The sequence below is a fragment of the Ambystoma mexicanum genome, chromosome 1q (genome assembly GCF_040938575.1).
Source record: "Ambystoma mexicanum isolate Mex_15411 chromosome 1q, UKY_AmexF1_1, whole genome shotgun sequence".
NCBI classification, from domain to species: Eukaryota; Metazoa; Chordata; class Amphibia; order Caudata; family Ambystomatidae; genus Ambystoma; species Ambystoma mexicanum.
This window is the reverse complement of record NC_090922.1, coordinates 222284106-222296842: the sequence shown is the minus strand read 5'-3', so window position 1 is coordinate 222296842 and position 12737 is coordinate 222284106. Positions and strand designations below refer to the sequence as shown.

The 12737-nt window shown below is 42.7% G+C and overlaps 1 protein-coding gene across 1 annotated transcript in view; it reads left to right on the top strand.

Moving 5' to 3' along the window:
• The window catches only part of LIG1 (DNA ligase 1), an 876776-nt gene that overhangs the window by 208793 nt on the left and 655246 nt on the right, over positions 1-12737 (top strand). The window contains exons 9-10 of the mRNA XM_069637540.1: positions 7500-7607; positions 8608-8664. Of these exons, the coding sequence (XP_069493641.1) occupies positions 7500-7607; positions 8608-8664 (165 nt within the window). The remainder of the gene's footprint in view (positions 1-7499; positions 7608-8607; positions 8665-12737) is intronic.

Below are 12737 nucleotides of genomic sequence, written 5' to 3'. Positions count from 1 at the left end.
TCTCCAAGCCATGAGGTTGAATAGCATTGGAGCCATAACACATCCTCGAGGGACACCTTTTCTGATCTTAAAAGTACCTGTGCATTCGCCAGATTCCCATATGTAATAATAGCCCCTGTCGTAAAATATAATTGAATGATGATGTTCAGAAGACTCTGCTCTATATTCAAATTGCAAAGGACTGGCCACAGTAGAGGTCTATTCGCATTATCGAATGCCATTGTTGGGTGTATAAAGCCAAATATAGGACACCCCCTTTTACCTCATTGTATTTATCACTGGCAAAGCCCATTTGTTGGGTTTGGTTTAGGCACTGCTACGTGGTACCCGTTGACTGTAACACATTGCGAATTGGACATTATCTTATTCCTCTCCACCCAAGTTCAAAGCCTATCTGCCAGAACCCTCCCTAGGATTTTTGATGATGCATCACTAGGCGATAGGTCGTTAACAGGAGGGATCAACGCGGTTGCTCTTTTTGAACACTGGAACAATGTTTGACAGTGACCACGTTGTTGAGAGGGGGAATAGCCTGGAGTAATTTTAAATGGGGAGGCCAGATTTCAGCTGAAAGCTTATACAAATCCCCTGGAACTCCATCTGGTCCAGGGGCCTTAAGGGAGGGGGACTAGCAATGGCCTCTGCACCTCTAAAGTGGTACTTTCAGCCAGCAGATTAGATGGTGGGAAGGAGATAATTCCCTGGTCTCCATCCCAAGTCTTGTGGATCCATATACATTTTTAGTATAATGGTTTAACAATTGTGCTTTACTAATATTGCCGGCTACAGAGACTGTGCTCGACCGATATTCGGTTTTAAGACCCAAGGTCACTAAGCTTCAGAACTCCCTAGTATCTTTAGAATGGCAGACTTCTCACATACGAGCCGAAGACTGATGTACATGTTTTTTTCCTTTTTTTTTTTTTTTTTTGCTTCCTGCATAATATATGTATGAATCTTACCCCATTCCCTTTCAGCAGCCTTAGATTCTGGATTTTTCAGCAGCCTAGGTATAGGCTTTGCAGCTCTGCAATTTCTATTGAACCACACACTAATTTTTTGAATGGTCTAGGGGACTTACAAATTATGTCATTTATGGCAGAGAATAGTTTTATAATTTTATCATTGGGATTGCCTAACATTCTCGACTAGTAGCCAAAGATTCTTGCCACAGATAGCTGAGTTTATGCTGTCTCATTTTAATTTTCTACGATAGGAGGATGCCTTGCAGGCGGGAATATTGACATTAACCAAATTCCTTTCTCTACCAGTAAAAACTAGGTTAAGAACAGGATAGTGATCACACTCTGCCTCGAAAATAACATCTAGGTCCATGACCCGCCAGAGCGAGTGTTCCTCTAATAGATGTTTAGTGCCAAGAAATGGAATTGTAGCTCTTTTTCAGGTTTTACTATGGTTTTAAATACATGCATTGATGTCCTACCATTGAAATGTAGTTATACCATGTAGAGCTGTGGCTATACTGTGTAACATGTTCTAGGAATGGAATCGGAACAGTCCGTCTGATACTGTAAGTTTAAGCCTATTCTAATTTTGGTGGCCCTCTGGGTCTTGTGAATTGTAGTCCCTTTTCCCCATCAGGCCCTCAATGGAGTAGATAGTTTTATGTGTAAAGGTAATTTTACAATGAGTGTGGGGGAAATTACAGCGATTATTCCTGTCTTTTGTGCATCTTCACTATGACTTGGTAATGTGTGTTACTTGTGACTTTCCATAACATTACAAATATGCAGAGTTTACCACCAGGTAGCAGTTCTTTCTGTATCTTAGTAGTGGGAAGGGTCTGTGTAGGTCCACTTTCATGTTTTTCAACTACTGTTCTACTCTATTGCAACTAAAGTATTTATTCTGTGTTTTATGCATACGACCTTATTTGAGTATCTAATTTTCAGTATCTGTGTAGTGTGTTTTCTTGGGATCTATTGGGAATCTAACTGTACCTAGCCACTGACCTCCATACCTCCCTTGAGTGAAGCCTGGCTGCTCTGCCATAACTACAAATGTAGAGAGTTTGGTCTATCATTTGGGTTGGAACACAGCACACACTCAGAATAGATGATTACACAACCCTTAACAGAGGGCTATGTAAAAATCTCCCTAACCCTGTCGTGTTGGCTTTCCAAAGGCTATATGACACCTTGCGTCCAAGAGATCACCCTCCTTTGTCTGGTGGAACTGAGTCCATAAGGGAAGTTTTGTGGTTCTTCTTTATGCAGACATTAACTGACCTGGTTAAGGCAGGCGGTTGAAGTGTAAACTTAATTTGCTTTTTTAACAGAATCTGAATGCAGTGGTATGGGCCTAGGTTTGCTCTGGTGTTCCTCTAGGAAATCCTTCACCTCATGCTCTTGCGTTTCAATGGCAAACCTATTGGCATTGAACTCTTTTAAGGTTCACTGTAGAGTTGCATCAGGTTTTCCGTTGCGCAGCTAGAAGTTGTTCTAGGCATTCGAGGAATCCTTCAAATTTTACATTTTACCTTGCGGCTCACCCTGGGACGATGACTTCTCACGTACCAAATTGTCTGGGTGTTGTGACGACTCAAGAAGTTCGTCCCCTCTCCCCAAGTGGGAGCCACACCATTTATTTGTATTGCGCCAAAGCCCGCGGATATCAGGGCGCACAATATGAACACAACGTGAGGTGTACGGGCTACGAGATAACAATTAACATATATGTAATAGTCGAAATGTGGACTAGGATTGGTCCGTGTCATTTATCGGAATAGTAGTGTTTTTACCTTTCGGAAGGAGCCATAGGAGGTCTCGAGTCTGATGGTCAATGGGAGGTTGTTCCATATGGTGGCCGCTATTGTGTGGAATGCTGAACCATGCCCATTTGTTTTCTTGTACTTGGTGGTTTTTAGCTGACCCTGTGCTTGGGATCTGAGGAACCGCCTTGGTACATACATGGTCAGTTTGGATTTGAGGTAGGCGGGGGCTTTGCTGTAAATACAGCGGTGGGACAGAGTCGATGCTTTAAATTTAATTCTGTTTTCGATCGATAACCAATGGAGGTTTCTCCTATCCTCGCTGATGTGGTCTGAGTCTCACTCCGTGATTTTGTATTTTCTGGCAATTTACTATATGACCCTTGTTCCCTCCCAGAAGGAGGGCATTGCCATAGTCCAGCCTGGACAAAATGGTTGCTCTCGCAACTGTAGCTCAGTTCACTTCATTGAGCTAAGGCCGGATTTTATGTAGCAGCCTTGGGTAGAAAGAACAGTTTTTATTTAGCTGCGTGATTTGTGCCTCTGCGCTTAGAGAAGCCTCCATGCAAATCCCTAGCATCTTAACTTTATTTACAACTTTTATTTGGGTGCTGTTGATCTGCAGTTCAACGTATAATTGGCTTAATTTGGCTCTGGCTTGGTTGGTCCCAGAAATAATCAGTCCTGTTTTTTTTGTTGCATTTAGACATAACCAGTTGTTAGTCATCCATGTTTCGATGGTTTTGTATAGATCTTGGACTTTGGCGTTGTCTTGAGCATTATCACTGTTTAACTTGATGATCGGCAGCGTATCATCAGCGTCATTTGTGAAAAATAAACTGATTTTGAATTTTTGTTTAATTGTTTTTTTTTTCGAGAATCAAGCAGATTATTTATTTCTTCAAAGGAAACATTGTCCCCCCCAATGGACCTTAGATTTTCTATTTGAGAGAAAGGATGTTAACCAGTCTGTTGCTTCTGGGGAGCAGTTTGCTCCCTTTCTAAGTGCTTGCTTAAGTTGTTCATGATCCATCAAAGTCAAAGGCTGCGCTGAGATTAAGTAAGATCAGTAGACCTGCTTTTCCATCTTCAACGATGCTTCGCATGTGAGACTGGAGGTCGATCATAGCCTTTTCCGTGCTTTGTGCAGCACGGAAGCCTGATTGTTGATTACAGAGTATCTCATTGGCTTCTACGTATGTCTGGAGTTGTTTGGTGGCGACCTTGTCTAATACCTTCATTAGAAAATTCCAGTTTGTGATGGGTCTTAGATTGCTTGGGTCTCTTGATCTAATTCGTTTTTATTTTTTGGTAGGGGTGTAATTGTGACTGTTTTGATTTCTGTTGGTACATAGCCATCCCCAAAGGAAGCGTTCACCATTTTGGTGAGAAAAGGCGCAAAGATGGGAATATTCTCTAAAATGAGTTTGGATGGAATAATAGTTTCAGTGCAAGCGGTAGGTTTCATTGATTTTAATATTTTAGTCATTTCTTCTGTGGTGATTTGGTGGAATTTTAAATGGTTCTTGATGTTGTGCAGGTTCTGCTACTAACTCTGGCTCTACCTGATTGAAGGTGAGTTTTTGAGCTTCTCTTAGGATGTCCCTGGCCTTCCGAATTTTCTCTGTGAAGGCCTTTTGAAACTTGTAACAATCCTCTTGGGTCGGAGAATAGGAGGGGACAAGTACCGTCGGTTTTTCTATGGTTTTAAGAATTTCAAAGAGTTTGCTAGTTGAATTTTCAGCTGTTTTGATTTGTTAATTGTAGAAGTTCTTTTTTGCAGTATTAGTGGCTTCTCTGTATGATTTTTGCTTTCTTTCCGCTTGGCTTTACTATCCAGTGATGTTTTTTTTTTTAGACAGTTCTCATTTCTCCTTTTTAGTTTAAGTTCGGTAAGGGTTGCATTAAACCACTTCTGGTGATTGTTATTAGGTCGCTCGACTTTGTTTTTTAATGGGGCATATAGATCTACTAGATCTTTAGCCTGTGTGGTAAAGTTAGCAATCCATTTTTCACAACCGTCCTCTTCATTCGATTCACAGAGGATTTTATTTATGCACTGTTCTAAATGTGTGCATTAAATTTTTTGTAGTTCCTACTTTTGACCTTTTTCGGTTCGTTGCCTATATTGTTCTTTTTTGGGCCGTTTATTATCAGTGTACATGTGACGCGAAGTGGTCGGACCATATACAAGGTTTGGTTTCAATGTCCTTCATTTCAATGTTAGTGATTATCTAATTGGTTTCCATTTTCCATGGTTGGGTGGGAGTTCATAACTAAGAAGTCTGTTCTTTAAGATCTTCTCCAAGCGTATAGCCTTTGTCTTTTGGATTCCCACGCCATTTATTGAAGTCTCGGAGGACTACTGTGACGGTGTTTGTGCCCTTTAATGCATTCATTTGTTGCGTAATGTCTTCATTGAAGTCGAAGATGAGGGACGGGGGCCTATATAGTAGTATGAAATTGATGCAACTATTCGCAGATGGGGTGTGTTTAAGGTGCAGTATTTCGCATCCGATACTTGTGGTAGTGGCAGGAAACATTTTTATTTTTTTAATTTTTTTTATAGATCACATAGCCCTTGGGTACAGCTGTAAGGCAGGTCGGCCCTATTGGTTCCTGGAACCAAGTCTCAGTAATACAGGCAATATCTATATCGTTATCCTGTATGAGATCATGTATGTCTTGTGCATGTTTATTTAATGATCTTGTGTTTAAAAGGCATTTGGAAGTATGAAGGTGAGCCTGCTACGCTTAACACCCTTTAGGGGTAGGGCAAGTGGGATCCAACTGGAAGTGAGCTCGCCCTCCTCACATAGGGGACAGGAAATTAGGTTATCCTCCCTTCTTCGAAACCCTAATACATTTTGTTGGCTATGTGGGAGCTGAAATGTATAATCTAGAACTTCCTGTTATTACAGCTGGTACGGTTTCTGACACTCGTTATCCACAATTGTGGCCCAGAACAGTGGATGGCCCGGACACTTAAAGGAGCATCAGATAAATATCCAATTAGAAGTGATGAGATTACAACTTTGTTCGACTGGGAGTCCTTGTTCGCTAAGGGTGGGGGTTGGGGGAGAGTCACTCCAAGTGAGATCCTGCTTTCCCGAACACATAGGGTGGGGTTTGCCTAGCAGGCTCCCCTCCTCCCTAGGTTCACAGAGGAGGTGGCTCCCACTTGTAGAGAAGGGACGAATTCCCGGGATTCGTCACAGTACCTTCTGAACTCCAGCAAAGCGGCTCCCACTTCTGGATCTAGTGAGGCAGGCACGGTCACAAGCTTTCAGCAGGAGAAGTGAGCCAGTTGTCCACTCTGGTTCAGGAGGAAAGAGTAGTGCTTCCTGTTCCTTCTGGTTGCCTGGAGAGGCAGAGCTTTGCTGTCTTATTTGGTGGATTTTCTAAAGTGCTACTGCAGAGCTTTAGTCCTTCCAGGAGGGTGGGTTCAGAGTTCCAGCAGTAGACCAGGTGAGTTGGAGAGGGGTGTCCTCCCCTCCCCCCCCCTTTCCGGACAGGGCGAGTGAACGCAGCACCTAATCGCACAATGTGCAACCTTCAAACCAAGGTAATCCGTCAATGGTTGACCATACCTTCAAACTCATCCAGCCACTCACGATGGGCTCTCTCACGCACACACACAAAGGAAATCCACACTGTCCTCAGCACACTTGGATCTACCAGTTCGAACTGGATTCTGCCTGGCTACAGCACCCAGTCCTGTGATGAGTCATAGGAGTTGTTTCAAAGGCAGGAAGCTGCAGCTCCTTCCAATTCCAGGCAGGTGGTGATAATTTCCAAACAGTTGCTGACAGAATAAAACGTCTCAACCCAGCTGTCACAATTGTCATCTGAAGCCCACTCTGCTCCTGCGAACGCTAGGCCTCCAACGCCAAAACCAACCATGAGATCAGTTGCACCCAAAGACCCTAAATGACCTGGGGTATTTTTCTGTCTTGATCATGGTTTGGCGGGTGAAGTTGCTTACTTGTTACCTCCACTATCTGTTCCCCTTGGGGTGCTGCAGAGTGATTGTGTTTGCATATAGCTTCATATAAAATGACTAACGCCCTGCCCTACCTAAAGTATCTATCTGGTTACTTACCTTGAACATTGGTCAACACTGCTCGTAGGTTACGGCCTGGACTCCTTATTAAGCTTAGTATCGGGTAAGGCCTAGGTTATATAATTTAGAATCTTTTCTGTCACTTTTTCTTTTTTTAAATTTTATTATTTAAGTGCTAATGGTTTAATAAAACCTTTACACTTTTAAAAGAAGACTTCAATTTGAACACCACCACTTTAGATATTGCTGCAGGGTTGATCATGTAAACTGTACGACTTCTAAAGTCTGGCGTGTCCCAAGTGGGATACCAAACTGTATTTGTGTACATTTTTACTTTTTAGTAACTTTGACATAATGCATGTGTTGATCAATGGATTCTTTTTATACTTGCCTCCTAGGGATGGTCTATGATTGTAAAGCTCTTGTGGTTCTTAATTGTACTTGATAACACATCTCCAATCTCCTTTGTTTCAGCCCAACTGCGCAGCCTCCTTACCAAGAGTTAGGTTCAGACTTGTCGGTGAAAACATTGCAGGTCTACTAAGGTTGTCTGTACAGCAGTACTAGTTCTAAAAGCCTCCACACCCCCCTGCCCCCCCATATCCTCCCCACAGAGGGGACTAGCGTTCCAAAGTGAGTTTAATGCTATTGCTTATTGATCAAGTATGAACTTTTATTTCTCTGTTATCTCTCCCATTTACCCAGTTTCTTTGGCACATCTAAGCCGGAAGCTTCAGATGATTCTCTGGAGTACAGCCCATCAAAGAGCAGCTACCACCCAGTAAAGGATGCTTGCTGGAGTCATGGACAAAAGTGAGTTGGCCTACCTTCCGAATTGATTTAATTGTGGCATAGACGGGCCAAGTGGTACTGTCAGACATGCATAACTGAGTTGGGGGTTGAGAGGGGTGGTATAGAGTACTGACTGAATACCATAGTGATGTGCGCTCCCTTTACCCAGTAAAAACTGAATGGGATTACATTGGCCAATAAGATCAAATGTATTGTGGGGTGGGAGTAGAGGTCAAAGAGACTTGCATGGTAGACCTTGGCTAAGGGGTGACTTCCATGTCCTCTCTAAGACTATGCTTTAATGTGGATGCTCATTTTTGCCTTCCTGATCCATCCTACCATGGCTAAAAGTCAGAGGACCGCTCAATCTGTACTGCTGCTGCACCTTTGCCAGTCTCTTTGAGAGTTCGATCGGAACACTCTATGAACCTTAGTCAAAGGTTTTCAAACCTTTCTCTGATTAACTTTATCGGGGAGTAAGTGGGCACCATGCATGTCCAGCCAGTGTATTGGGCAAGTGGTACTGTCAGATATACCACTTGCTTTCAATTTGAAATATCAATGATATAGAAGCTATTGCAGGGCAAGACCTCTTTCCTGCTGCCCCAGAGAATTAAGCAATACCTGTATAAGAATCTGAATTAAACATTGCATCGTGACGACTGGGTCCGATTCACAAAGCATTCCTATAGGATAGGAGCATTACATTTGTATACAAGCTGTACATTTTCACATGCATCAATGCTTATAATTTGCCCTTCACTGACGTCAGACAGACTGGATTAGAGAAGTTAGAGCTCATGAGCTTAGAAAGGGGTGCACTTTGTACATTAATAGATTCTGCAGGGACTTGTATCAACTTTGGCTGAACTTACCCAAACCTTTTCTGTATTGACTAATTAATGATGCACTTTACAATGCCTAATGGATCAAATGTGTGGTATAAGGATGAACAGATTGATATAATTGCAGATGTAGTTAACCAATTTCTTCTCTTGCTGTCATTTACTGTTTCTCTTAGAGTTCCGTACCTAGCTGTTGCTCGGACATTCGAGAAGATTGAGGAAGAATCTGCCAGGTAATTTTAAAAGCTATTTTTATAAATAGCAATGAAAAGCCCTATAGTTGCCTAGTAGAGGCAACCCCAGTAGTGGATATTCGGAAAGATTTAGCATGGACTCTTTCCTACAGCAGCTTTAAGATTGCTCCTGTTATTGAATTTGACAATTAAACTGATGGAGATGGGTCTCCAGCATCATATTTTCAGGATTGTTTGTTTGCAGAGGACTTGGGTGAGATCAATAACTTGTTTGGAAATTAGGACTAAGAGGTAAAGACTTACAAGGACACAGAGGAAAAGGTTGTCATGGCCTCTTTGAGTGTTCACTTATGAAAAGTAAAGGCCTTTTAAGGGAGCATATACTTAATGTAAAAGTTAAGAATGTATTTTTAATTGCTTGAATTAGACCTGGTAAGCGGTGATTTGGCAACAAGAGGTAGACATCTAACTTGAGATTTCAAGAGAAGTTCACGTTTTCCTGAGTTGGTTTGTCTTGTACATCTCGTCCTTATGGGATTCACTTCCCGTCACGTCATAGTTCTCTCTCTCGCCTTAGAGTGGGGAGAATAGAGAAACCTATCTCCCCCCCTCTTCTCCCCCCCTCTACCTTCCTACCCCTCCCCCCCCCTTCTCCTCTTTCACCCCAAGAGTATGTCTGCTCCAATCTCAAGAATCTTTCTGTTTTTCTTGGAGTTCTCTTTCTCGTACTAAAGTATTCTTTTCTCTCTTCGATTTATTCCACTCGTTACTCCTTAATGTGTTAGCTATTTTCCCCTCTTCCCAGGGTGTTTATAACACTCTTAGTGCTCTTTTCCAACTCGTACCAGGATTGTCTCTGATTATTACAGTTCCACTTCATAAACTCTGTCATCTGTTACTCGGACAAGTTTCTCTTGTTGCATATTTCTTGGTGGCCTCCCTGGTCTCCCGTTCTCCCAGTTACCTTGGAATCTGTAGGGGAACATCCGCACGGTCTCTGCTCACTCATGCTCTCTTTGGTCCGTCCAGTTATTTGCCTTCTCGGTTTCTGCGGCATTCCCCTCCTAGTCCTCTCTCTGTACGAACCAGTAACACTGCAGGTAAGCAAATGCTTTGCAGTTTTTTTTGCGTAGTAGTTTCTGTTGGATATGATGCTTCAGGAGACGGTGGGTTGATTATGCTGTTTATTAAGCTTAATATTATAAACAAAGACCTCCAGCAGTTAAGCTCGCCTCCAGATACTCATCAAGGCAGCAACAGACTCATATAGAACATTGCATAAAAATAAACAGCTACATCACAGCTATGTGGAATGCTACCTCATCAGCTAGCATGGAAGCATTCCAATCCTAATAAGGCTGCTGCATAATACACACCTCTAAATACACTAAAGTTTACAAAGCTATTATCAACCTAATAATGAAACAAATCAGTAAATATATTGATAAACCTTAAAAGCAAAGGTTAAAGCATGAATGGAAATATCAGCATAACACAGTCAAGATACCACTATCAGTTTCAGCATTGTTGGACAGCATCCTGCACACCATAAAGTCGTAATAGTTACGCCACCACCGGAATACAGGTTTCCTTCTTGAATTCCCTTTCCGTAGCAATGCCGGGCTTCCAGTGTTTTGCTCATTCAGAGCAGTTCTGAAAGTTGCGGGCTCCACAGTCCTACTTGGCTCCACCTCTTTCAGCTGTGGTGCCGTCAGTGGGCTTACCCTGCTTGCATATGGATTTCTCTGCTTCGCCTAGTCTCGGCATGCCCTCTTTGTATCTCCTCATTTTAGTTAAATTAGTCGCATTTGAAAGAGACAAATCCTCTGTCTTGTTTATAACAGTAGGCTTTGGATTTGCCTTCAGCCAAGACTCTGGATTTTATCCTCCTCTTTAACTCTGATAGTCCCATGCAAGCCACCATGGGGAATGCCTTGAGTTCCTCACAGGAATGGGAGACCTTGTGCCCCAAGGGGGAGTCTCTCCCAATGAGGCACCACGTGTCCAGACCTTTAGGGACGGTCTTGCAAAGCAGGCTCGCCTCCCTAGCCTTAAGGGGGGAATCTCCCACTTGGGAAGAAGGGATGAAATTCCTCAATTCTTCATGCAACCAACACTTTTAACAGAATTTTCATACACAGATTGTTTTTCTGTTCATTGGAGAAAGAATTCTGGGTAGTGAGCTCCTGAATTTTGCCAATTTATTGCTGTTCTCATTGCCAAGTAGTTGACGTTACTGGCCTCCATGTTGTGCCAGGGCACCGTGGCTTGTTATGAAAGCAACTGATGTAGCAGTGATGTTATTGCTGGCCATTAGATGTCATCTCGCTTCAAACTATGACCCAAGTTCCTCAGAAAGAAGATTGGGTATGAATATCCCCATGACCACTGAATTTACTGTCATCACGAGGAGGTCTGACTTCTGCGAGGGGCTGTATTCAAGGACCAGGTTTGACCAGACTGGGAAGGAAAATCCCAGGCCTACTGTAGCCCTTGTCGCTACAGAATACCATTACCCTCAGGCCAGCTTTAGAACCCAGTTCAGTTTCCACTAAAAGGTTGAAGTGCCCGTCAACGGTGCTAACTTTGCTGGCGGTGAAGTCTTCAGTAGTGTAAGCGGGTGAGGTGCTGTCTGTGGTGGTGAGGACTTCTGAAGTGTTGCTGTCAAGGTTCCGTCTGTGCTTTGCCGTTGGATTTGGTGTCGTCTTCGCTGAGGTTTGGGTCGCTGTCATCTTGGTAGTAGTCAGTCCCAGTCGACAAGAGATTGTCAGTTGGAGTCTGAAGATTCCCACAGGTCCAGGTATCGACATGGGTCCAGTTCAAGATCCTGTGGTTGCCGGTCTCAATCTAGTCTTTGATGGTAGCCATTGTCCAGAAGTCTATTGTCCGTCTCCCTTGTATTCATCCCACAGACAGCAGATGGATGACGGTCTGGCCTGAAGAGGCACAGGGAGGCGCCCATGTGATACACAACGAGCCTCCCACTTTGATGTAGAAGGTCCTGGAGGTTTTGCAGAAATTTTGTGCTGAGCAGATGCCGTCTGCCCACGTGAGGCACCTCAGGGCTCAGACACCAGTCTATTTCAAAGATGCCTGGGAGGATTCTCCCTACAGGGGACAGTGGTGCTGGAACAATTTTGAAAGTGGGGGTACTGGCCAGTTATTTGACCAAAATGATAGCGGCATGAACGATCCTTATGCTAATGAGTCAGCAGGTGTAGCAAATATACATACTCCTTTCAGCGGATCTGTGTGTGGTGGGAAATAACTTTAATGTAATTTTGAATACATGTCTAAATATATAATTAGATAAGCCAGGAGTTGTTCCTTGAGAGCAAGTCGACCATTGACATGGGCTCTTAAGCGGTTGCCAGTCATTTGGTCGAAAAAAATTGGTCGACCAGACAAATGGTCGAACCAATTTGATCGAAAACCAAATGGTCGAATTTCTTTTTTTTTTTTATTTTAACCTTTTTTTTTTTTTTTTTTTTTTTTTGGGGGGTCCACCCCCAGCCCCCTTTTTTTCTCTAAAACCCCTTTTTTAACTAAACGAAAACCCAAAAAATAAATATATAAATAAAAAAAAAATTCGACCATTTGGTTTTCGACCAAATTGCGTCGACCAAATTGCAGTCGACCAGTTTTTTTTCGACAAGTTGACTGGACACCCTCTTTTAAGCGCTCCTTTGGGATGTGTTAAAGAAACCAATCCAGTTAAATGATTGATTAGTGGGCATTTTTTGACCATTCTGAGCCATCTCCAGGCATGGTGGAGAGAGATCAGTGAGTCACAACATCAGTGATTTAATGGTGACATCCAGCATGTCACTATTTCTTCTATTTAAATGTAGATTGTATGTGGTTTTTGCTTGCACAGGAAAACTGGACAAATGCTTTTGCAGGGTTAACTTGCATAATAGGCCCATCCCGATCTCCAAAGTCATTGGGCTAATCTCTTCATATTAAAGGAAAGCTATGCATGGTTTGACTAGTTTCATTCTGAGGTAAAACTGAATGAAATTTAGTACAGAGTACAGGGTATCTCTTTGTGCACCCATGACAGTTAATGCATCAGTGAAGGTGGTTCAGGATTTTTTATGGAAGATTTTGTG